The 26,450-nt window shown below is 51.3% G+C and overlaps 3 protein-coding genes across 3 annotated transcripts in view; all 3 read left to right on the top strand.

The window, feature by feature from the left end:
* Zscan22 (zinc finger and SCAN domain containing 22) overlaps positions 1-3,538 on the top strand; it is a 4,323-nt gene extending 785 nt beyond the window's left edge. The window contains exon 2 of the mRNA XM_051207810.1: positions 1,717-3,538. Coding sequence (XP_051063767.1) covers positions 1,717-2,795 — 1,079 coding nt within the window. The 3' untranslated portion in view covers positions 2,796-3,538. The remainder of the gene's footprint in view (positions 1-1,716) is intronic.
* Positions 3,539-9,034: 5,496 nt separating this feature from the next.
* On the top strand, positions 9,035-12,809 carry Rps5 (ribosomal protein S5). Its single transcript, XM_051207796.1, has 6 exons — positions 9,035-9,169; positions 9,941-10,049; positions 11,536-11,745; positions 11,858-11,986; positions 12,515-12,613; positions 12,691-12,809. The coding sequence occupies exons 2-6, from the start codon at positions 9,942-9,944 to the stop codon at positions 12,757-12,759; spliced, it is 615 nt and encodes a 204-aa protein (XP_051063753.1). The 5' UTR covers positions 9,035-9,169; position 9,941; the 3' UTR covers positions 12,760-12,809.
* Positions 12,810-13,371: 562 nt separating this feature from the next.
* Rnf225 (ring finger protein 225) lies at positions 13,372-15,040 on the top strand. The gene is made up of 2 exons (XM_051207787.1): positions 13,372-13,458; positions 14,049-15,040. Exon 2 carries the CDS (start codon positions 14,060-14,062, stop codon positions 15,038-15,040), a length of 981 nt encoding a protein of 326 aa, XP_051063744.1. The 5' UTR covers positions 13,372-13,458; positions 14,049-14,059.
* Positions 15,041-26,450: the final 11,410 nt, after the last annotated feature.

Raw genomic sequence — 26,450 nt, 5'->3', positions numbered from 1 at the left:
ACAGCATGCAGCACCACATTCAGCTTTAGGTGGTACCCAGGGCTTTTGTGCATGTAGGTAAGCAGTCTGCCTGCTGAGCTACACCCCAGGGAGAACAAAGGTAGCCCCTCCACCCCTGACTTGTTCATCACCCAAGTGGACAGGGGAAAAATAGCAAGCAGGGTCCACTGTGAGCTTTGCTGGACCAGTCAGATCTTGTGTTTGCCTTTGGACAGTCAAATCCCAGGAATTAATAGTGAGCCTGGGTCATCCTCCCCAAAGGAAGTCTAGCTACTGATAGAAAGACTGCATGCTTTGAGGGCGGTGGGGTAGAAATAAGTATCCCTGTGTATCCTTTTGTGGCCTTCCCTGTGCCAGCCTACATCATCTGGAGGATGGTTGGATGGCCCTGAACTGAAATGGATACTTGTCATTCAAGAAGACCCACAGATATATTCCCTGTTCAGAGAAGTCTGTTAAGATGCAAAGACCCAATCACTGTACAGGCTAATCCAGGAGCTTCCAGAGCAAGTCCCAGTCTGGCTGCAAGCTAACTAATTAATCAAATACAAGTCCCTCAGAATCTCTACTAATCCTATGATTTTATTCACTTATCGTTCATTGAGACAGGGACTTACTATGTAGCTCTTGGCTTGGAACTACTATGTAGTACTGTGGCTAGGAACAAGCTGTATAGACCAGCTGGCCTGGAACTCAGAGATCTTCCTGGCTCTGACTCCCAAACGCTGGGACTAAAGGTGTGCTTGACCATATACAATCCTGTGATCTTGTACCTGGAACTCAGCACCTCCTCTGCTGGGCCTTAGTCTCCTTATCTACAGTGGAGCCACTAAGTACCTCCTTCTGGAAATGAAATGAGGCCATGGGAGTCACAAGCTGCACTCAGAGTCTAGCACATAACAAAGGCTGTATAAGCCAGCAGCCCCGGCAAGCAAGCAATATGACAAACTGAAGCCCAGATGCTGGCAGTGTTGAAGCTTCAGGATTGACAACTTGGCGGTTCAAAGTCTGGGGTTGGAGCCCTGTTTCTGAGTCTACTCAGCCCAAGTGTAGACTAGAACAACAGCTTTTGCTTCCTTTTCTGACTCATCCCTGGGATTCATCTGTAAATGTTGCCAGATGAAGTATCCTGTGCACCCATGAAGGGCTGGTCTGTGCAGGTGTCCCTCTCCTTCCTGTTTACTCAGACAGATCTGGGAGTTTCAGAAGCAAATCACCCTCTAGCCATAGCAGCAGATGTCTACGCAGTTCTGCTGTGAGAAATGACAGTCACAGGCATCTGGATTGAGTCTCATTTAGCCACTATTCCCAAAACAGCTGCTGAGTTTAAAGGACAGAGCCTGGACTCCCAGAGCGTGGCCCTGCCCAAGATGGCCAGGAGGAGATGCACAGGTACCTGACAAGCTCCCTCCACTCCTTTCTTTCAGATCTTGTCCACATCAAAGTTTTCCTTTTGGCATTTTAGGCAGGTCTTGATTGGGTGAGGAAAATTCAGACCCATGATGCTGTTTAGGGTAGTTTAAGAGGACAACCCTGAATCCTTTTTCTTACCCAAGACACCAAAGGGAGAACTTTCCTTTGCAGATGGGGCCATATGACAAGACCTCTCCACATCTCCCTTTCAGAGTGAGTGGGTGAGCAGGGCCTCAGGCAGCTGGAGGGGCTTGTGTGGTGATGTGTGGTGGGGAAGTAACAGTGTGATTTGGATGATTCCAGGATGGGGGCCAGGAGAGGAACATGAAGAGGCAGTTTGCAAACAGAGCGGTACACATGAGTTACAACCACCAGACATGGCCACTGAAACACTCACAGCTGTTTCCCCCAAATCCACCATTGCCCACACTTGTAAACCTGAGAGCAGCTCTGAGAGCCAGCCAGACTTCCTAGGAGCCCTCTGGATGAAGTCTGGGGCCCAAGAGATGGATTTCAGAAAAGACCTGGCGCTTCTTCACATGGATGCCCTCAAAGACCAGCCTGACCATGAGTCTGAGGTCTCAGGGAACAGTTCCAACGTGTGGGCCAACTTCCCTTCCCAAGACAAGGCCTCTTCAGCAGAGAAATTTGACCCATCGTACAATTATGGGACAGTGCCTTCAGATGTATACTCGGGAAAGAAACTCCCCAAGTACGGTGAACGTATGAGAACATTCCAGAATGCTTCAGCCCTGGAAGCCCACCAAAAGAGCCCCTCTCAGAAGATGCCCTATGCCTGTATTGAGTGTGGGAAGGCCTTCAGCCGCAGCACCCACCTTGCCCAACACCAGGTTGTCCACACAGGAGCGAAGCCCCACGCATGTAAAGAGTGTGGGAAAGCCTTCAGACGAGCCACCCACCTGACGCAGCACCAGCGCATCCACACAGGGGAGAAGCCCTATAAGTGTGACGAGTGTGGCAAAACCTTCAGCCGCAGCACCCACCTCACCCAACACCAGCGGGTCCACACGGGGGAGCGGCCTTATGAGTGTGACATGTGCGGCAAGGCCTTCAGCCAGAGCACCCACCTGACGCAGCACCAGCGCATCCACACCGGGGAGAAGCCCTACAGGTGTGAGGTGTGTGGGAGAGCCTTCAGTGACTGCTCAGCTCTGGTCCGCCACCTGAGGATCCACTCTGGAGAGAAGCCCTACCAGTGCAAGGAGTGCCCAAAGGCCTTTGCACAAAGCTCCTCCCTCATTGAGCACCAGCGCACTCACACGGGAGAGAAGCCTTACAAATGCAGTGACTGTGGGAAAGCCTTCAGCCGTAGCTCAGCTCTCATGGTACACCTGAAGATCCATATCACTGTGCTTCAGTGACCGGAAGCACCACAGCACAGCCTCCCCCAGAGGTTCGGCGTCTACGAAACCCTGAATTCCACAGGATCCCCACTGGTGGATAACTGTGGCACCCAGTGTCTAAGGGCAGACTGGGAACACCTCTACATGAGAGATCCCAGGTGAAGTCCCCTAATGAACACACAGATTCAGACCAACTGGGGAAGCTTCTAGAAGCTTCCTACTGCCCTCTCTATCCCACTCAGGCTGGTCCCAGAGAAAAGTAACCAGAGCAAGTAAAGCTGGCTCAGGTGACCCAAGATCCTGTAGGTAGGAAGACCCAAGCTTCATGCTTTCTCGTGGCTGCTGTTTGCCGGTTCCTGTACTGCTCAGCTTGGAAAGGGTGCCTGCCAGGCCCGCTCTGTGCCTTCCTACCTGCTTCCCCACCACATTTATATATGCCTAACTCCAAGACAGACTTGTGAGGCCGCCTCTCCCGTGAAGCCCTCTCCATGGCATCCTGCTCATGTTTGTCCTGTTTTCATCCACAGTGGTGCTGGATGCTTGCCCGACACCGTCTTGTTCTCCCCCACCTTCCTTCCACATCCCACAGACGCCAGCCCTGTGGGTTCACCTCAGGCTCATCTCTAGCCCAGCCCTCCTGCAGCCTCGCCTTCTGTGAGCTGCCATTGCCTCCCACTGGATGTTTACCAGGGCTCTCCTTTCTCGCCCCTTCCCGTCTTCATTCCATCCCCACCCACTTCTTCCTGCTGCAGCTCTCCTTGCTACCCGTGGCAGACAGCTGTCCAGTGAGTCACCTTTGCAGCAAACTCCGTCGAGCGAGGCACAGGTGTGCCAGGATACATGTCGCTTCGGCCCAAGCAGTTGCTCTAGTCGTCCTCAAATGTGTGTACGAATGTTTGTCTCTGTCTGTTACACAGTGATGTCAACGTGCTTTCAAAGTGCCGCTCTGCAAACTGCACCCCTGGCCTCGTGTGTGTTTGCTGCAGCCCTGGCCCCCTCTTGCAGCCTCACTTCCCACCTCTGTCCCTGATGCCCTCTCTCCTGTGTGACATCTCAGATGTCCTTGAGGGCTGCCCCAGCCATTCTGACCTGACGTCATCGTGCCTGACACTCTCTTGCTGCTGTGGTACCACACTCATAACTGTCTGAAACCTCTCGCCGTGCCATCGAACCTGCACCTCTGATAGAATGCACAGGCCAGGGCTGTGACCACGGTGCACAAGATGCACAGGCCCCTCCCAGTGTGTCCAGGATGAGAGTGACCAGTACCTCCCTTGGGTAGTTACTGTCCTCCACCCATGTTTTCTTCATCAAGACATTTATGGAAGAGCCCCTGTGCCCACATAAGCATGGCCGCAGTACTCAAAAGAAAGAAAGCGCGGCTACACTTGAGTCTCGTTGCCTTGGGTCCTCGAGCATGGGGTGCCACAGACTTAGGGGATGCCAGCACTCTGCCAATCCTAAAATCATAACCTGTTTACTCTGCCTACCCTCATTTCCCCAGAAAAACCATCCCTGGCTCTTGTACCTCCTGACTAACATGGGTGACTTCACAAAGTCCTCAGTCGTGGAGCTACATGAGCTACTGTTTCTAGATCCATTAGCATAATACATTTTTGCTTCCCTGAGCCTCCCACGTCTCTTGTGGCTCAGCTGATTGACTCACATAAAAGAACACAGACCACCAGGAGAGCTGCAGACTGGAGAATTTCATTAAAAGCACTGGAAGTGCTTCCACATGGGCGGAGGCTACATTCAGGTTGGGCTGCTCCAACATCCGAATTTGTTTCTGTGTTGCCAGAGGAGGTGTGGTCCAGGCAAAGAAAACACTTGCAGGCCCAGACACGGGGCTACTCCACAAGTGGTTAGAGAGAAGGTATTTAGGTAGGACTGAGAACCTACCCCCCCCCCAGTTTGCAGGGTTGGGGGTCCCTGAGTATGTGTTATAGAGCTGTGCCCTGCGGTAGAAGCAATGTGTGGATACAGAGTTAACACACACACACAGGGCTTCTCTTCACAAGATGGTCTGTGATACTGAAAAAGGCAACTCAGGGGAGACAGGCTGGCACCCACCCACTGGGCTCTGACCTCTAGAACACAAAGCTGTCAAGTCTTTAGACCCAAGCTCTCAGACCCAAGGGCCAAGAGCTGTAACACAGGCTGCTGTGGAGGGTTAAGAAATCCCAATACCTAAGATTGCCCGTTACCCACGATGCCAGTTGCCACTGAGAGCTGAGGAATCCAGGCCAACACAAGAGTTCTAACCCTAGTAAGGCAGAGGCGGGAGATACTCAAGGCCTTCACTAGGATTATGACACTAGGGGGCGCCTGTCTGCTGCTGTTCTCACGCAGGGTTTGAGCTGGCGGGAGGCCAGCGCCAAGGGAAACAAATGTTACCAAAACCAGCACATGAGCCGTGTCCACTAGCCTACGCATCTGGGTAAAGCAGGAGCACCACACATAGCTGACAGTTAACACGCAAGTGCCTAGTCCAAGGCAGCCCCACCTTACCCCAGCTGACAGTTCCCGAGCTCAAGCCTAGGTTGTCTGTCCTACAGCATACCCGCAGTGAGGACTATGTAGACATGGGTGTCTTTTGTGCAGGCGTGAGTTCTTTCTGTACCTAAGTGCCTCTTCATGGTCCCTCCGTGGGCACTTGGAACTACAGTGTCAGACCCTGTCCTTATAGGGAAGTGCGGGCAAGAAACAAAAGACATTTAGGAAAGAAAATTCTTGAAGGACATCTACCTGAGAGCCGCACTAGAAAGAACTTGCAGGGAGGGAGATAAGGGGTTCCTGCGGCCTTTTTAAGATGAGGGCATTGCAGTTGAGTCTGAAGCAGACAGGAAATGTCTTAAGGCGACAGGGAAGGGAGACAGCAAGGTCCCCGACCTTGGCCACCAGGAAGAAGTGTGCTCGGCTTTAAGGACCTTAGATGGCCACGGCCGGTGACAGGCCCCGCACCTCCCTTCATGAGCTTCAACTCCCAGCCACAGCAGAGTCCAGGAAGCCAGCGGATCTGTACAGAACTAAATGTCGAGAGCAACCGCAGATCAAGACCTGGAGCGAAGGGTTCGGGCCGGAAGTATTTCGCGCCTCCACCCTAATCCCACGCTTGGGGAGGGGATGGCGGCCCCATTAAAGGCTGGAAGGTTCCCGTTTTGAATGCCAGAGCCGCAGGACTAGACAGAATGCTAAGTACTCATTGACTGCTGCCAACACGGGACCGCACAGGTAGTAGATGACCTTCTCCCCTCCGGCCCTGGGACCTTAGCAAAAGGAGTGGGCAGCGCAAGGCCTGGTGGGAAATGTAGTCCCGTGGAATCCCTTACTGTCTGCTGATTGTGGGAGATGGGGCTGTATGCTTTGCAACAGGATCAGGAGATTCCCCCGCCCGCCCCCCATAAGTGGAAGGTTAGCCTGCGTTGTCAGGAGATCGTGACTGCAGAAACGGCCTACCAGTCCCCTGCCAGGCTCAGGTAAAAATTAGAGGACTATTGGAAAATAGTAAAATATGCCAGTGAGCAGACGCCCTCCACACTGGTGAAATCTGGATCTCTGAAAGTAGAGCCGACTGAGTATCAAAGTTCGCCGGATAACTGTAAGTGCAGCCAGTGTGAGAAAGAACCAAAGCCCACAAGATAGCGTGAACCCTGTTTGTCCTGATCCTGTATAAAAATGACCTGGTTGAGCCAGATGCCTTTTGTCAGTTCTCACAAAAGCCCGCCCATCCTTTGATCTCTGCCTTCATCAGATTTTGTCATTTTGAGACTAGATCTCATTACAAATCTTAACACAATTATGCAATATGTTGAATATCCTTGAAAGAGGTTGAGGAGTGGAGTAAATTCTTCCCTAGGTCATGCCAGGTCCATAAAAAAGAACCAAACCTAGGTACCAGCAGAGCTGTGGGAGACACAGTGCAGGGGGAAGGTTAGGCCAGGTAAGGTAGGAGACTCCATTCTTTGGCTGAGTGTCTGACAGTTACTGCATCTCTCTACTATGTCTCTGTCATAAAGTTGTCCCGGAGAGAAAATGATCTGATTCTTAGACTCCTGATGTCTATGTAGTCTGCAAGTTTACTGCAGGATGAGTCCAGCTAGGAAGGGGCCAGTGAATGAGGGGGCTGGCAATCCAGATTGGCACCACAAAGCTGTCAGGAGTCTCTCCGAGGTGAGAAGGAAGAAAAGGCCAACAAGGACAGAGGTATTTTAGTTTGCTGTGAATGGCGGCTTAGAACAACAGCAATTTATTCTTTCAGAAGTTCAAAACTCAAGGTACTGTATGGTCTGTGCTCCATGGAGGCTGTAGGAAAGGATATTTGTCATACCGTTTCCAACTTCTCCTGGCTGGTGGCACAGGCCTTTAAATCCCAGCACTCAGGAGGCAGACAAAGGAGGCTAGCCTGGTCTTCACAGTGAGCTCCAGGACAGTCAAAGTTACATAGGAGACCCTGTCAGCAAAAACAAGCATACAAACAACAAACAACCCCACAACTTCTGGTGGTCCTTAGTATTTCTTGCCTTGTGTCTGCACCACTCCAATCTCTGCTTCTTTTTTTTTTTTTTTTTTTTTTTTTTTTTTTTATCTTTAGAGACAGGGTTTCTCTGTGGCTTTGGAGGCCGTCCAGGATCTTGCTCAGTAAACTAGGTTGGTCTCAAACTCCCAGAGATCTGCCTGTCTCTGCCTCCATACTGCTGGCATTAAAGGCTTGCACCACCCACCACTGCCCAGCAAGGAAAAAAAAAAAAAAAAAAATAGCGGTGCTTTAATCCAACTTTTGAGAGGCAAAGGCATGCAGATTTGACTTCAAAGCCAGTCTGGTCTACACAGAATTTTTAAGCTAGCCACAGATACATAATGAGACTTTGTCTCAAAATATTAATGATAATTCTAGCCGCTTTGGCTGTTTTGAACTAGAACCTCATGTGGCTCAAACGCCTTAAACTCATTTCGGAGTGGAGGGTTGTAGCCCTGAACCCCCTGCTCTCCTGCTTCTACTTCCCAAACAATGGGGTGGGGTGTGTACCACCACACCTGGCTTGAGCAAAGTGAATTTTACATGTGCAAATCAATTAAAGTATTTCTCTCAACCTATGGGCTATGCACAGGAGCTCCTCATCTACCCCCTGCTACCTAGTAGGTAATTCTCATGAGGCCCATAAAAATAACCATAATCAACCACTGTGGTGCAGCGACAGTTTTCAAAGTACAGTGACACTTGGTCACCCCCCTGGCCCAACAACCTCTTGCTGGGCTCAGCCTTAGAATCTGAAACTCAGAGACTGGCTCATTAGGTAGACTCCTGACATATCCTCCCCCCTTCCCTCCCTCCCAACGCGTAAAGTGTGAACTGAAATCAGAATGAAACCTTATGCCACCATACCCGCTCGCAGACCTGATCTGTTCATAGAGACGCTTTTAGGAGTAGCTGGGGAAGAGGCGGATAACTTATGTCTGTATGGTGTCTATTCCCCATTCTGTCCTTATGCCATAAATGCAGAGGTCAGCCTAGTAAACACACACACACAGACACATTCTCTCAGGAGCCTGGTCCTGGTGGCCCACGCCTTTAATGCCAGCACTCGGGGGTCAGAGGCCCGGTAGATCTCCGTGAGTTCGGGGCTACCCTGTCTCGAGAAAGCGAAAGCATTGAAAAGCACCCTTAGGGAGTGAGTCTGCAGGCAACGAGAGCCCGTTCTAAGCACAAGTCGCTGGGAACCCAGACAAAAGCCCCGCCACCCTCCGAGCCGGTCACACAGCTCCAGGTTGGCGGTCGGAGTGTCGTGTAGCGGCCGGGACAAGAAAAGCCAGCGTGATTAAGCCGGAAGTGGTCCCGTCTGGGAGCCGGGAACACGCAGAGCACGACTGGCCCGGAGGGTGAAGGGTGGGGCCGGTGCTTGTGAGCCCGGATCAGCGGCGATCGATCACCCGACCCGACCCACTATCTTGGCGAGAAACACTGAGCCGAGCTGGCTGCCTCCGCCGGGAGCCCACGGTCCACGGCGCTCTAGTTTTGCAGCCCTGTCTGCCGTGAGCTTGGAATGGACGTCTGCCCTTTCCAGATATGGCGGAGTAGGTTTCGCGGACGCTTTTGCGCATGTGCGCCGACTCCCACGCCTGGCGAGTACTTCGGACATCCGCCAGAAGACGGCTGTGGCGCTGTTTCCCAAAGTGCACATGCTCCGTACGGGCCAAAGGTCGCCTCTCCTGCCAACCCCCGATTGGTCCGTGAGCCCGTTTGTTCCTCTGCGCCTGCGTCCCTGCCTGTGACCCGGAAGTTTTCGCTTCGCTTAAAAGCGCCGGCCCGCTGCGCGCGGCCTCTTCCTGTCTGTGCCAGGGCGGCGCGTGGTCCACGCCGAGCGGCCGAGGAGTGCGGTCTGCACGGTCAGGTGAGGCTGCGGAGGGGCCCGGAGGCCCTAGGGGCCCGCTCCGCGCGTTCCGGGGGACATCTGGGGGCTCGGGGGCGGCACCCGAGGCCCGGGCCTCCCCGCCCGGACTTCACCCCTTCCCCCCGGGAAAGGGTGTCCGGGGAGCTCGAGCGGGCCCGGTTACTCTTCGCCGCCTCTTTGCACCGCGTTGACTCCGTACTTTTAACACTCGACACCCTAGGGCGATCGCTCGCGCTGTAGTCTTATGTCGCGGCCGGAAACGTAGTTTCCCGGTGGTCATTTTGCTCACTGCACATTTTCTTCTCGACAACAGCCCCTAAACTTCTCCCAGAGTCAGATAAGGACGGAAGGGAACATTTGTGTCGATTATTTCTCTGGATTCACACTGTAGTCCTTTCTCTCACGTTCTACCGACGGAACGTTGAAAGCAGTTCATTGCTTTTGCCAGGGTGGGAGTTTTTTAAGTGCACAGTGAAAGTTGGATACGGGATAGGTGCATATGGTTGTCTGCCTGGGCACATGAGCCATCACTACGGGATCCCGTGTACCAGGTGCTTAGCTTGGTGGTTGTCAGGACTCAGACCTTGGATTCCTGAGTGAAGAGCAGGTTCTCCCTACAGCTCAGTGGTTTTTCCTAGGTTTGAAGGTTTGTTCAAAGCTTCCCGGGTCCCCAGTTTTCCACAAAGTGGGAGTTGCTTAGTCTAAAGAGTTTGTGTGATTGCTCTAGGGCAGCTGGGCGATAACGGTTTCTTCTCATTACCCTGTCTCCAGAATGACTGAGTGGGAGACAGCCACACCGGCGGTGGCAGAGACCCCAGACATCAAACTCTTTGGGAAATGGAGTACTGATGATGTACAGATCAATGATATTTCTCTACAGGTAAGAGGGACTTGGTGGTGGTCTTCTTGGCTTTTGATTGGGAGCAGGGGTGGATTCTTCCAGTTCAGAAAGGGACACATGACACCTAACTTTCAATTAGTCTATGTTTATGACCATGTAGCAGAGCAATAACTGGGCAGCCACATCCATGCCTTATTATAACCTATACCAAAACTTGTAACTGTTATAATTTTTTTTTTCTTAAATCCATTGTCTTTTGAGACAGAGTGTCTGCTATGTAGCCCTGCCTGGCTTGGAACTCAGATCCTCCTGCCTATGTTCCCCAAGTGCTGGGATTAAAGGCATCTGGTTTGGTATCATTTTACATTCATGTTTAGTTAGCAGGTGTCTTCTTTTGAGGAGAGCACTTTAATCAACTGAACAGTATTGGCTGGCGCCCTTGTCACAGTCAGTTGGTGAGCTGGACACAGTGGTGCATGCCTGTTAGAGCTACACAATGAGGTCCCCCCATTGCCTCGCTCCCCAAAATTGTCTGTTGGCTATGAGTTTGTGGGTGCTTTTTTAATGGCTGTGAGTGGTTGTGATACTTCTGCCTAAGTGCTGGGATTAAAGGCATATATCATACCCGGTTTTACACACTGCTAGAGACTGGACCCAGTGTTTTTGTACATACAAGGCAAGCACCCTACTTGTACATTTAACCCTTGGAATCTCTGACAGCTGAAATTGTCCTCTGACTTACACAAATACATTAACATAGAAAGAAGAGGACCTGTGCATTATATCCAAAGTATATTTAGGCTTGTCTGGCAGGTCTTTAGTTTTTGGGTTAGTTTGGGGAGGTAAACAGTAAGGTTGTAAATGCATTTTCTCACGCTGACTCACAATCCCCGCCTGCCCCCTTTTTTTTGTATGACTTTGAGAAAGACAGATTTGCTATATACCCATAACCTGGAATTCACAATGTAGCAAGTGCCATTGGTCTGCACAGGACAGCCCTCCTCTTGCTGATTGTTCGCTCCAAAGTATAAGCCCAGCACTCAGGAGGATCTCTGAGTTTGAAACCAGCCTAGACTGTACAGAGAATTTCAGGGCTACATAGACTGTCAAAAAATTTTATTGAGGAGCTTTCTTTTGGATAAAATGTCCATAAATGATTTCTGTGTTTTGTCTGCATGTGTGTCAGCCAGAGCTGCTGGAGTTACCATTGTGACCTGCTCTGTGTGAAATGGGAATTGAACTTGGATCCTTTATTCAAGGGTATATTCCCCTCCCCTCTTTTTGAAGCAAGGTCTCACAGTGTTGCCCTGCTGTCCTGAAACTATGTAGAGCAGGCTGGTTTTGAACTGTCTCCTAAGCATGTGTGAGACTTAACCAGACACTTGTTCAGCTCTGTTTCTCAAGGCTCACATTAAGAACCTGCTGGGGATGTGCCATGCCTACATCAGTTCTCAGTCTCTTATGATGCCCACTTGAGGGCTGGTCCCACCCCTCACTGCCCCTCCACCCTCACTTTGCCTCCCAGGATTACATTGCCGTGAAGGAGAAGTATGCCAAGTACCTGCCCCACAGTGCTGGGCGGTATGCTGCCAAGCGCTTCCGCAAAGCCCAGTGCCCCATTGTGGAGCGCCTCACCAACTCCATGATGATGCACGGCCGCAACAACGGCAAGAAGCTTATGACTGTGCGAATCGTCAAGCATGCCTTTGAGATCATCCACCTGCTCACTGGTGAGGTAAGCTTCACGATGGCACTCCCGCCAGAGTCATCACCTGTCACACTGCCACCTTGTTTGGGGGAAGCTGGGGGTGGATGTCAGGCTCATGGCCCTCCTTCCTTTCTGCTAGAACCCTCTGCAGGTCCTGGTCAATGCCATCATCAACAGTGGCCCCCGGGAAGACTCAACACGCATTGGGCGAGCTGGAACAGTGAGGCGACAGGCTGTGGATGTGTCCCCACTGCGCCGAGTGAATCAGGTGTGTCAGGCTTGTGAAGGACTAGGACAGGAAACACCAGCACCAGTGGGTGGAGTTGTGTCTTGCATGTTTTGCCCAGAGCCTCACTTCCTCCAGGAAACCTTCCTGGGTTTCCACCCTGTATGGGTCAGGTGGGACCCCGGCCTTTCTAGGTCTGGTTCATCTCATTCCTAGTGTGTAGTTTTACAGCAGTTTGGGGTTTTTTAACCTTGATCCCTTTATGAGCCTGTGGCACATAACCTATAGTTTTAGCTACTTGAGAGACACAGGATGGATTGCTGGTTGCCTGCGCACCATAAAGTGAAGGGCATCTCCCACTTTGCTGGCAGTTCTTAAGTCTCTTGTTAGTAGGGAGCCATGTCTTCTTAGCCCTCTGTCTGGTAGGATGTCTGACAGGAAGTCCACCCCCTTGTATCTCATCTCTGGGTGACGGCGTGTAGTGAAAGGCTGATATCTCTAAAGGTGGGTCCCAGGTCCCTGGGAGGACGGGGACCCTTACGTGGCCTGAGCCCTGCCTGTCTTGTCTAGGCCATCTGGCTGCTGTGCACAGGAGCTCGTGAGGCTGCTTTCAGGAACATCAAGACCATTGCTGAGTGCCTTGCAGATGAGCTCATTAATGCTGCCAAGGTGGGTTAGGGCCCATGGGGTGGCTTGGGCATGTGGGGGCTGATCCAGCATTCGGCGCTAACCACCTGTCCTTGCAGGGCTCCTCCAACTCCTATGCCATCAAGAAGAAGGACGAACTGGAGCGTGTGGCCAAGTCTAACCGCTGATTTCCCACCTGCTGCCTAATAAACTGTGTGCCCTTTGGGACAGTTCCACCTGCCTGTGTGCTTGTCTGTCATTGAGGGAGTGGGGTGTCTTCCCATGGCTGTAGGGGATGCTCACCTTCCTGGCATGATGGTGTTTCCCCCTGACAAGCACCACTCAGGACTACTGCTAGTCACAAGGTGTAAGCCCAGTGCCCAGGAGTGACCCAGCAAGTACTGGGGAGGGGGAGGGGCCATGGGTTGCTCCTACCCTGGGTCTGACACAATGCTCTGATGTGGGACAGGGCTGGGATGCTCAAGATGCAGGCAACCTCAAGGTGGTGGTTCAAATAAATAAGCCTGTGTTGGGTCTGCCTGGTAAAGATATGGTGGGTCATTTTACTCCCTTACCATCACTTACAGACTAAACATGTCTCAGGGAACTCAGTAGCACAGACTTTGTAGAGTGGTCCATGGTCCTTGTACCATGAACTTCCAGCCACCCCTGTATCCAATAGACATCAGATTTGGTGTTCATCCTAGTGGGAGGGGCCTAGGGGTGGGGTAAGCAGCCAGACGGGTTTGACAGGTACATGGGAACCTGGAGTGGGCTGTCCCAAGGTCAGGTGTCCTCCAGGGAGGGGCACTTGACAACCTAGTAACAGACAAGCCAGAAATTGGGGTCAGAACAGGAGGAGCACACGGGATACTCCACAGGGACAGGTAAGGTGTCCTGTAGACTGGCTACTCCTTTCTATCCGGTGTTGGGTCTCGTACCCTGGGTTTCCTTTGTTTCTTGGCTATTAGATGCCTCCTACTGCTCTGGGATTGGTTGGTGGTCCAGGTTCTAGTGAACACTACTCGAGAAGTTAGCCTTAATGTTGTGACCCTTTAGTACAGTTCCTCGTGTAATGGTGACTCCCAACTATAAAATTATTTTAGTTGCTACTGTTATGACTAAATTTCTGTTAACCCTGTGGTCTTTGACTACCCTTGTTAATGGGATGCGACCCACAGTTTGAGAATCACTACCCTGGAGTCTTAATGTTGCCTCTCGTTCCCTGCGGGGTTCTTCGCTTGGTATTGTGTTCCCCCTCTTGTATCTCCCCAAAGGAGGTAGGCCCTCCAAATCTTTAAAGCTGCTTCAGTCTGTTACCGTTTGTTCCTAGACTTGAGGACAGTGAGTCCAACCAAGGACTCCTCTCTACCTCCTTGAACCTACTCTCCATAACTTTATTTTTCCTGCTCCTCTCTGGAATCTCATCAACCGGCCACAGCCTCCAGATCCCTAGCTGAGCTCTTCCCCCCCATAGGTACAATCTGGATGCCGTGTCCTCGGCCGCCCTGGCTCCGCCGCCACCGAGCCTCCCACAGCTCGAGCCCCGGGTCCCCAGGTGCCCTCTCTGCACCCAGGTCCCCTAGCAGAGGTGAAGACGAGGACGCAGAAGAGGAGGAGGGCGATGGCACCCCTGGTGATAGCCCCATCCTGCCCCCTGCGTCTCCCATGGAGTGCCTTATCTGTGTGTCACCCTTCGACGGCGTTTTCAAGCTGCCAAAACGCCTGGACTGCGGCCACGTCTTCTGTCTCGAGTGCCTGGCACGCCTGTCGCTGGCTACAGCGGGTGGGGGCGACGCGGTGGCTTGCCCTATGTGTCGTGCGCCCACACGCTTGGCCCCGCGCCGGGGGCTTCCCGCTCTACCCACGCAGCCAGGTCTGCTGCCTCGCGACGCGCGCGCGCCACCACCACGCCAGGGCTCCGTGCGCTTCGATCGCCGCCGAGGGCTCCTGTACCTGCGGCCGCCGCCGCCGTCTCCTGGGCCACGCAAGAGTCGCACGGTGCGTGCCCCGCCGCCTCCACCCCCGCTGCGCCTCGGCCGCCCGCTGTCTCGTCGCCTATCCCTGAGCAGCCCCACATGGGCCTTCAACGCGGCAGTGGCGCTGGCCGTGCTGGTGGCTGCAGGCCTTGTTGTCTCTGGTGTCTACATCTTCTTCCTCATCCCTCATGTCACCACCTCCGGCCTTGCGCGACCTCAGGTCGTAGCTCTGGCTCCTGATCCCAGCTTCTGGCAAACGCTGCAGCCCACACCAGTGTCAACCTGGACACAGCGCCCGACAAAGCCTGACCTGGACCCGGATGATACCCTGCCAGAGACCACCAAGGACACACCAGAGCTTGAGGAGCCTGCCGAGGAGGCCGCCGAGGATGCAGCAGAGACCCTGGACACACCACCCGGTCAAACACCGAAGGCAGAGACTGACCTTGGGTGGAACCTGCAGGTACAAGATAGTGGGGAAAGGGTGTGACAGGAGCAATAAATGCTTGAGTTCTACAGCCCTGTCTCCCAACCTGGAGATGCCCATGTCATCCTGGAGGGCATTAACAGAGTGCATTTCTCCAGCTTGGGCACTGGAACGGGACAAAGTCTCTCACTATAGTCATTCTACAAGATTCCTCTGAAAATGTCTATGATTCCCATGGCCATCTAGCTGAAGGTCCCCTGGTCCTAGTGACAATTACTTCCGAACCACATTATCTACGTAGGTCTAGTTGGGGTACCTACCCCTGATTCTCATCTCTGTGGAAACCCAGCTGGCCCCTCCTCCAATGGCGCCAATACAGGACTTTGTCGGGGCACTTTAGCCTTGATCTTGACGGGATGCTGTTGGAAGCACTTCAGATCATCACACCACAGCCCGCCGAGGGAGACATTCCCGGTCAGCTCTGGGGATGAAGGATCTGGTTCACTCATTCACTGGACTCACCACAGTGAAGCTGGGGCCCCCATCTTTGGAGTATAAAATTGTTACTATTCCAATTGTGCGTCCTGCTGCCGGCAGGGCAGCCTGGCTATGGCCGGGGAGGGCCCTGACTTCTGAAAATTCCTTCCCGTTTGGGAAGTAAATCCCAAACTGCTCGGGGAGTCTCAATGTCTCCTCTAGAACTTGGATTCTGAGACCTATTCAATACCATGTGGAATATATGTGGTCATCACACCCTGGAGAGTCAAGGCCTCCCTGGGGCTCAGACAGAAACATTCAATAGCAGAAGATCCTGGCCCTCCCTAGCTAATGAGAGATGCTGGTCCTGTCTCCACTTGAACCCCACTATCCCCATGTTTCCCCTTCTCCAGAGCTCCAGCAACTCTGCCCAGCATAGATGCCCCAGTCAAAGTTGAAGCCTTTCCAGTGTCCACCTCTATGGAAGCTGGCTCTTGTCTTCCTTCCAAAAACCTTGGCTCACACACACAGTAGGATGAAGACAGTTATTCTCTACATAGGTTGACCACAGATGTCTGAAACCCCTCACCTGGTATGAGATGGCATGTGTTAAAGATGGGCAGCATTTTCCAGAATGAAATGTGACTTCTATGTACCTGGAGGCTTCTGTGTGGTTTGTTTGCATGTGTGTCCTGAGCACTAGGCATCAGTGGATACAGGATTGTTGCTGGTGAGTGACAGCATCAGGGATGCCCGAGAGGCAGCCTGGGAATGCCCATGGGCACTCCAGGCTTGCAAGCTCCCAGCTGCCGGGGGCACTGACATGCCTGTGCGAGCAACTCAGCTGCTGCTTCCAGGTTGGAAGCCAGAGGAAGAACATCAGGGAACCCAAGGGTGTGTCTTCCCAGACCAGTTCTTGGCTCATACCCGAGTACCAACATCACCCACAGGGGCTGGAATCAATGCACTTGGTCACTGGGAACCACTGCCCAGCTTCACAGGCTGGCCCATTGGGAGCAGAGTGGGTGTTCCAATTTAGTTTTCTCTGGCTACTGTAAAAACTTATTCCCAGTACCATGTCTTAGAACCACACACATTACCTCACAGTTCTGCAGTCCAGAAGCCTAAGGTCCTATCATGGGGCTAAAACTGAGGTGCCTAACTAAGTGTGGTGGCACAGAACTGTAATCCCAGCACCTGGGAGGTAGAGGCAGGGAACACCTATAGTTCAAGGCCACCCTTAGCTACATAGTTCGAGCAAGGCCAGCCTGCTTCTGTGAGATCTTGTCACAAAATAAAAATCAATAATCAATCAGCTTGGGGAGCCAACAGTCCTGGGTCCTTCTGAAGTCCCTGGGAAAATCTATTACCTTAGGTTTCCAGCAACTAAAACTGCCTTCCTTGGCTTGTGTTTTCCTCAAAGCCAGCAACACAACACCTCCAGTTTCCCTGACCCTCCTGCTATGTTCTTTCACTTATAAAAATAATGGGAGTGCCAGACAGTGGTCGCTCATGACTTTAGTCCCAGCACTCGGGAGGCAGAGGCAGGTGGATCTCTGTGAGTTCGAGGCCAGCCTGGTCTACAGAGTGAGTTCCAGTGTGTGTGTTGCTTGGGATTGAACCCAAGACTTCATGAATGCACTCCACCGCTGACCTACATATTCAATCATTTTTTAATTTTTATTTATTTTATCTTATTTATTATTTGGCTTTTCAAGACAGGGTTTCTCTGTGTAGGCTGGCTGCCCAGGAACTCATTCTGTAGACCTCAAACTCACGAGATCTGTCTGCCTCTGCCTCCTGAGTGCTGGGAATGTGTGTGCATTACCCTCAAACCTAAATTTTTTAAAAATATTTATTTACTTAGGTTTTTGAGACAGGGTTTCTCTGTGTAGCTTTTTTGGAGCCTGTCCTGGAACTCACTCTGTAGACCAGGCTGGCCTTGAACTCACAGAGATCCGCCTGCCTCTGCCTCCCGAGTGCTCGGATTAAAGGTGTGCGCCACCAGCTCTCAGCGTGCCCTTTGGCATCTTTTTAGCTTAGCAGAGGCAGCATCAGGACATCTTGGGAACAAGGGCAGAACTCAGGAGGCAGACTAGGGGAGTCTAAGCTGACGATTTACCATTCGGGCCACAGTGCCTTAAGGTTTTTTTGCCTTCCAAGCGCTGGAATAAAAGGCATTCACCACTATGCCTGCCAATGCCTCACCTGTTGGGATCATGTGAGGCCCCCAGCTCCCCAAACCTTCCCCGAGCCCTGTTGCCAGCTCTCTTCTCCTGAAGGCAGACGGAGCAGGGGGTGGGGGTGGGGGTGAGCACGACGATGAGGACAATCCACTACTCAACATATAAGAGACTCCATTCCACCAGGCTGTGCCATCCTTTCTCAAAGAGGGTCACAAAGATCTCCTGCCAATGTGCGATCCTTCTTGGAGTTAAGTCCAAGATAGGGCCTTGCTGAACCTTTAGGAATGCAACACTGGCGTTGCTACGGCGATGTGGAACACCACGGAGGGGCTAGGCATTAATTCCTCGCAATAATAATACAGGCTCGGTAACCCTGATGACCAACCAGGAACCTGAGAGCAGTCTTCCATGACGATCCATAGGGGCTTGATGGCTGGTCCCTGGATTTGGGGGCAGTCTGAGGTTTCCGGGTCCCAGAATAAACAGGTGAACAACCGTTTAAAAAAACCACTAAGTCTTCATGTGATTGTTCCCACCTTCTGGGGTCCACGTGGTGGAGGGCTGGTACGCGTGGAGTAGTTTACGTTTGAACATGGAGCAAATATTTATGAACACACTCTAACACATTTTGAGAAAATGGGACGGGACCATTCAAGCACAGTTAAAGCAGTTAAGAGCAGGTTGGTGAGATATTTGAATTTAAAACTTACACATCCTCCTGCCTCTGCCTCCCAAGTGCTGGCATTAAAGGCATGCACCACCAGACCTGACCCGATATTAGCTCGTTTTGTTTTGTTTTGTTGAGACAGGGTTTCTCTGTGTAGCCCTAGCCATCCTGGAACTCACTCTGTAGACCAGGCTGGCCTCAAACTCAGAGATCTGCCTGCCTCTGCCTCCCAAAGTGCTGGGATTAAAGGCGTGCGCCACTGCCATCCAGCAGTCCTACATTAGCTCTTAATGCCATCAAACTCACCATCTCCAAGCCGAGCAGCTTAGTGTCTAGCGTCTCACGCTGTGTGTGTTGGATCCCCTGCACCAGCTCCCACACAGCTCAGCTGGTGGTTCTAACTGGCTTCATGATGTCTCAAGTAAGCATTCCACGGGGGAACAACAGACATCTGAAGACTCAACAGCAGCCCAAGAATTCCAGCCCAAGCTGCCTGTTCCCATGACTATCAGCAGAAAGCCTCCGTTTCTTATATTGTCTATGCCACCGCTGGGACATGCCGCCCCTTTCCACCCCCCCCACCTCCCCACCCCCACCCCCCGCCGGCATCCTCCCAAACCAGTGAGCCAAGAGAAGAAGGCAAAAGCAAGCCAGGGGGCCTTTTGAACCCCATCACAAATTCATACTTGATCATCTTCCCAATATGTTTCTAAAGGTGTGGTACCTGCGCCAGGATCTATCTCAAAGCCTGGGTGACCCACTGCGACCTGCCACCTACATCACTGAATCAGCTGCTCACTTTAGTCAGCCAGGCCTTGTGTGCCACTTTCTAGTAAAGGGTTAACTTAGCAGGCCAGGGTTGCTCAAACCATGCACATTCCAGAGGGATATGGCCCTCCCTTCTCATGATTCCGGGAGATCATCTCTAAGCCTTGGAATATCCTTCCTGGTACATCCTGTGTACCTGGTAGTAGATGGTGGCACGGCTTATGGCATGAGCCTTAGGCTGCACTGTCAAATAGATCTCTAGCACAGTTGGGGACTAAGCTCATTACTAGCACAGCTGGGGACTAAGCTCATTAAGGGAGGAGGGGTCTACTATGTATGTATTTTTGTTACCGTTTTTCCAAGTAAAAACCCCCCAGATGTGACCAAGAATATGTACAGGCAACTGTGATGTAAACTTTTCCTGGGAAAAGAAAAAAATGTCTCTTCTCTCCAGATAGAGTACCCATGAGAGTCTAGAGAAATTATTCCAGAGCTTTCAAGATGTCTCAGCACATAAGGGAACTTGCTAGGAAGCCTGATGACCCACGTTCAATCCCTGGATACCACATTGTGGAAATTGTTTTTGTTTTGTTTTTTTCCAGGGAGCACCTTGAATTATTTATTTTCATTTTATGTGCACTGATGTTTTGCCTGCATGTATGTCTCTGTGAGGGTGACAGATCTTGGAGTTACAGTTGTTAGCTGCCATGTGGATGCTGGGAATTGAACCCATGACCTCTGGAAGAGCAGCCAGCACTCTTAACTACGGAGCCATCTCTCCAGCTCCACTTTATTTTGTTTTTAAGTGTGTGTGTGTGCGTGTGTGTTTGGGTGTATGTGTGTGTGTATAAGAGCACTGGCTGCTCTTCCAGAAGACTCGTTTGGTTCCCAGCACCCAAGTTTGGTGGCTTACAACTACCAGCTCTAGGGGATCCAACACCCTCTTCTGGCTTCCATAGGCACCCATACACATATGGTATGTGCAAACACACAGACACACAAGCACACACACACAGGCATGCACACATACATTCATAGATAAATAAGTCTTAAAAAAAGAGGCACCAAGTAGTAACCAGACTCTGAGATCCTCTCTTAGAAGGCTGGGTGAAAAGTGGCATAAGAATATGTACAGGAAACGTTTTGTGACTTCCAGGAAGTAGGAAATAAGTGAGACACGTGACAGGATTTTTCTACCATAGATGTGGCCCTCTACTTGCATTTGGTGTTGTGGGCAAGCATTGTCCACTTGCTGACCACTGCATCAGCTGAAACTTCCATTTTTAGAGTCTAGCAATGTTTGCTGATGTGACTCCCAGGTAGAAAGGGGGCCACTTCATACGGCCCATTGTCTCCTGTACCATGACAGGACACTCAGGAACTCAGAGCATATCAGGTCACTCCGGAAGCCCCATGCGCCTGTGCATAGTCTACCAGCCCTTCTGCTTCGTCCCCATAGGAAGTCTGTTCACCCCAAAGCTGGTCCACCAGATCTTCGTTTTCAGTTTTCCATGTGATTGATGAAATAGGCATGGAACTAAACTGTATCTCCTCCCTTGTCTCCCTCTGAACAGCTTCCCCTGCAAACCTGGATATTGACTCAAGGCTTTGTTGGGTAGAGCTTGGGGAGGGGGCATGTCCCTTACAGAGTGCCCCAAACCTATGCCACCAATCTCAGACTGTCCTTGACTTGGCTCATTAGGACCCATGTGTGCTATTAAGTTTTCCTCCATAAACTGTGTGTGATGCTGGGATCTATCCCAAGGCTCCTTTGGTGATGGGCAAGCATTCAACTTCTGAGCTACATCCTCAGTCTCTCCACACATCCTCTTGGGGGCCTGCCATGGCCTAGGCCAAGTCTGAGTTCAGCTATACCATTTTTACATCATGTTAGATTGCTGCCCACACCTAGCCGACCCATGGATGTGTGGGTCAGATAACACCCTCATGACAGTCACTTGACATCTTATATTTAGACAATCAGAGCAGGCCCCGATTAGTTTTTAATACAACTGGACACATATGGAGAAAAGGAACCTCAACTCGGCTGAAGTACGGCCTGTGCTCATGTTCATGGACATTCTTTTCATTCCTAATTGATGTAAGAGGTCCCAGCATACCATCCCCAGGCAGGTGGTCTTGGGTTGTATAAGAAAGCTAGCTGGTGCTACATGCCTTACCCAGCATTGAGGAGGCAGAAGCAGGAGGATCCCTGTGAGTTTCAGACTACTAGCCTGGTTTACGAAGCAAGTTTCAGGACAGCCGGGGCTACATGGGAAAAGCCTGTCTCGAAAACCCAAACCAGACAAGAAGGAGAAAAAGTCTACTATCTCATGCCTTACTCTGGTACCTCTAAGGAAGCACCGAATTCACAATCTGAAGTGAAGAAAACGGAACCGAAGTGAAGTCAAAGACTTCAGAGCCAAGGGGCAGCCTCACGTGCAGGTTCTGGAAAAGTAAATGGTTAAAGGAGGAAACACCAACCCCCCCACCCCCGCAACACACTCAATGCTGTAGCTCAGAGACAGAGTTCTTGTTTAACATGCACAAAGCCATAGGCTCAATCAATCCTCACCACACACACACACACACACACACACACACACACACACACACACACACAGTAAGAACTCCAATCTAATACCACCTGGGTCAAAGTCTAGTGCTGCCTCCCACTGGCCAGAACGCACAGCAAGCACTCAGGCTCTGTGACCCTTCACATTTCTGCCCAACCGCAGAAAGGAACAACCCCATCTTACAGAAAGATTTTTCTGTGATTATTTGAAGGTGGATCAGCCTATGACATGTGAAGGAGTGGCCAGTAGTTTAGTATATGACCTGTAGTGAGATATTCACTTTGTCCACACCTGTGGCATAGACCACGCCCATTGGGGGTGGAGACAGGGGTGGACCCTTATCTGGGGTAGCTAAGGCTGAGGAGGGGGCTTGGAGAGCTCTCTTGCTTGCAGCACAGGGCAGGAGAACATCCAGAGTCATCCTTGGGACCAGGAACCTGCTGGTGTTCATCTGTGTATGCTGTAAGTTATTTCTCCCTAAATAAACATCTATTTGGCCTATTTGTTTCTCCTGATCCTTAAATCTCAATAGTGACTGTTCAATAATGGTTGGGAAGATGGAAAAGTAACGTGACTATAAACCATAACACTCTGGTGCCACCGGTCTGGCTTTACCCGGGGACACTCCTGCCTCCAGCTAGCTGTCAGTCTCTGCAGCTGGACCTCTTCTAGACTCTTGTGTGAGCTGAGGTCTTAAGTCTATCAATCACGGCTTTCGACTGCACTCCAGTCAACTATAAAAGGAACAGTCCTTTGCGAGATGGGTAAGTCAGTGACAGGGCACCAGAGCAAGATGTTCTAGCCTGTCAGTGCCTGGGTACTGGGGAAAGCACATGGTATCAGGGCTGCAGGGGATATGTGAAGATACATGATCAGCTCAGGACATGCTAAGGGGAGGTAAACCTTGTACAGCCCAGGGCTAAGAACACAGAACAAAATAGCTGAGGTACGGTTGAGCGGCAGCTGTCAAGGAAGTAGGAAAAATGGAGTTAACCAAGACCCAAGATGGCATGGGTTATGCACCAGGTATGGGGACAGAGCCATTCTCTAGGGATGAGGACAGAGTTGAGCCATGCATCAGGCATGACAGGTCATTCAGCGAGCATGGAGACAGAGCCATGCACCAGGTGTGAGAACAGCCCACCCGGGGCACACTCATCAGCTCCCTGTCTCCTCTGGCGCATCTGACATGCCTATTTATGGGTTCATGTTATTAGAACAAAAGTAAAGGCCGGGCGTTGGTGGTGCACGCCTTTAATCCCAGCATTTGGGAGGCAGAGGCAGGCGGATCTCTGTGAGTTTGAGGCCAGCCTGGTCTGCAGAGCTAGTTCCAGGACAGGTTCCACAACAATACAGAGAAACCCTGTCACACACACACACACACACACACACACACACCAAAAAAAAAAACAAACAAACAAACAAAAAAAAAAAAAAAAAAAAAAACGGAAGCGATGAAATGTAGGAGTGAGTTAACTCTCTCCTCAGGAGCAGCCAGCTCATCCTGTGACAGACCCCGGTGGGGAAGACTGAGAGGAAAATGTTGAACTTTACAGACAAAATATTCAGGCCTTGGATACCTCTAGAAGGTGGATCTCCAAACAATAACCAGTGTCTTGTATATTACAGGAAGTGACCAAGATGGCATCACCCACTCTGAAAATTTACATTTGTGTATGTGCGTGTGCTTGTATGTGTGTGTGTAGGTGTGTCTGTGTGCAGTTGTGTGTGTACACATTGCACGTGCATGTGAAGGTCAGAGATCAGTTGGGGACAGTGTCTTCAATTGCTCTCCACCTTATTTTTTGAGTTAGGCTCTCTTGCTGACCCTGGAGCCCACCATTTCAGTGAAGCTGGCCAGCCAGTCTGCTGAAGCCGTCTCTGTCCTCCCAGGGCTGGGGCCACCAATCCCTCACAGTACTTTGTTTTACATGGGTGCTGGGAATCTGATCATGTCCTCATGAATGACAACACTTTACCAACTGAGCCATCTTTCCAGTTCATTGAAAAACGTTTTAGCTGCATTTTATTGTGCAAGTTCTTGCGCCACAGAACAGGTGTGCGAATTGGAGGGCCACATGTGAAATCTCTCTGCTTCCACCATGTGGGATTGGGATCAGTCTTAGTTAGGGTTCCTATTGCCGCAACAAAACGCCGTGACCAGAAGCAATATGGGAAGGAAAGGGCTTTTTTTTTCTTTTTCTGGCTTACATTTCCATATCGATGTTCATCAATAAAGGGAGTCAGGACAGGAACTCAAGCAAGGCAGGAACCTGGAGACAGGAGTGTGGAATACCGCTTTACACTGTGTGAATGCACATCACTGTGATTGGTTCAGTAAAGAAGCTGACTGGCCAGTGGCTGAGTAGGATAAAGTTAGGAAAGCCAAACTGAGAATGATAGGGAGAAGGTAAAGGAGGAAGAGTCTCCTACGGGTAAAGCCATGTGGCAATACATGGACTAATAGAAACGGCTTAATTTACGTTGTAAGAACTAGTTAGTAATAAGCCTGAGCTATCAGTCGAGCACTTATAATTAAAATTAATGTTAAGCCTCTGTGCGGTTACTTGGGAGTAGCTGGTGGGACAGAAATGCCCATCTACACGGTAGCTGATGCAAAAGACACGGAGGGGTGCTCTTATTGGCTTGCTTCCCATGGCCTTCTCTGCCTGGTTTTTTGTTTTTCTATATTTGTATTTTATGTACATTGGTTTTCTGCTTGCATCTATGTCTGTGTGAAGGTGTCAGAGCCCCTGGAACAGGAGTTATAGACAGTTGTGAGCTGCTCTGTGGGTGCTGGGACTTGAACCCAGGTCCTCTGGAAGAGCACCCAGAATTCCCAACCACTGAGTCGTCTCTCCAGACCCCTGCTTTCTTATAGAACCCAGGACCACCAGGTAACTCTCCCATCAATCACTAATTAAGAATGCCTTGCTGCTGGATAAGACAACAGTTTCTCTGTGTAGCCCTGGCTGGTCTTGAACTCAGAGATCTGCCTGCCTCTGCTTCCGGAGTACTGGGACTAAGAGTGTGCCACCACCACCAGGCCGAGTTTGCTTTACCTGAGACAGGACTTTGTAGCCCAAGCTGGCTCAGTTCCCCAGCTGGAGAGTGTTAAGTTCGCAGACAGCTCCACCACATTGGGCCTCGACAGCTCACTTTGCTGTGTGTTCTGGGGAGTGACTAGGCCCTAGTCACTACAGCCTTGCACTTTGTTAAACACTTTACCCCCTAAACTTCCAGCCCCATAGCTTTTCTGAGTCGTGGGTCTTACTATGGATGTCCTATGCCGAACAAAACGTCAAGAGGGATGATTCTCCGGCAGCAGGGGCTTCTGGTGAGGATACAGGAGTCTGTGGGGATCTTCACATCAGTCAGGGCGCGGGTAAGTATCTATTCCGTTCCCCATTCTCCTGCTTTCCTGGCCTGTGTTTCCATGGGCGGGCAGACAGACAGTAACATGGCTTGTTCGAAATATAGTCTCAGCCTCCTCAGTTGACTTGCCAACAGCCAAGCACACACGTGCAGGGGCCACGAAAGTGACGTCATAATTTGCAACAGACACCAAGGCTTACGGCCCGGTCCGAGTCAACTTGCCCTGTGGTTGCAAGGACGTCTCCTGAAAGGAGGGTGTCCCGGGAGGTGCTATGGCAGTGGTTTTGGGGGGCGGCCATGAGGTCTCAAGAGTGAGAGCTTTCGTGCACTGGGTGAGGGTCATCAGAGGTGCGGGGAAGAGATGGGCTGCCCTGCCTGGAAGGAGGTAAGAGATGAATCGAGGAAGTCCTGCAGAGGGTATGTAGAGTCACTTGGATGAGGCCCAACACAGTTTGCTGGGAGAGTTCTGGGACCAACTATTTGGGGTTCCGAGGGTTAAGGGTTTGGTTTGTGTCTGAGAGATAGGGTTTCTGGAACTGCAAGGGAATGTGGCCTGCGTTGGATGGGTGGATGCTAGGTGCTGGGCCCTGCACACAGGTGACGTGTATCTGGTCGACTAGATGAAATGTGGGTACACTGCAAACATCAGCACCAAAGGCCTAGAGTCCTCTGAGGTCCAGAGTCTTGGGGGCAGTATAAGAGTATGTTATCGCGGTAAATAAGGATCAGGATAAACAAATAGGCCGAATAGATGTTTATTCAGGGAGAAATAACTTACAACCTAGACAGATGAACCGATCTTCTCCTGTCCGAGTCACGCCAGAAAGAGAGCCCCTTTCCTGGCCCCCTCCAACCTCCTTCCATAGGTCACTCCGCCCATGGCTCCACCCCCAATGGGGGTGGGTGGCCATCGGGCAGGATAATGTCACTAAATAAAGCAGGCCCCTGAGACACAACAGGTCAAGGCTTGATGTACCCCTTTGTCCACATTAGGGTTTTGTTCTTGTCTTTGGTTTTATTCTGCCCGCCCTTTAGCTCAGCTGACTTGGTTGACGAGCCTGGTGATGTTTAAAGTCGTGGCCATGTGTTTCTTCCTAGAGGGATGAAAGAGCTCCTCAATATGGCCCAGAGGAGGTGATGCTGGAGTGGAGAATGTTGCACTCATTAGCTCTCTGGGTAAATCCCTCTCTCTCTCCTCCAGGTCACAGACCACCTCTGACATCTTTTCCCTGGAAGTCCTAGGTTGTCTGTTGAAGGTGTTGTAGGTGCTGGGTCTGGACCACCTGTCATATGGGTAAACACCTGCTGCCTCAAGGGACTATGGGGACAACATAGTGGTTTCCCAGGGTAGCTCTGTTTCTTCTTGGAAACACGGCCCCTCCTACCTCCAGGAGAAATTTTAAGAGGTCCAGCCTAGAACAGGC

This window comes from Phodopus roborovskii, unplaced genomic scaffold (assembly GCF_943737965.1).
Source record: "Phodopus roborovskii unplaced genomic scaffold, PHOROB, whole genome shotgun sequence".
In the NCBI taxonomy this organism is placed as follows: domain Eukaryota; kingdom Metazoa; phylum Chordata; class Mammalia; order Rodentia; family Cricetidae; genus Phodopus; species Phodopus roborovskii.
This window is presented reverse-complemented; position numbering and strand designations above follow the sequence as displayed.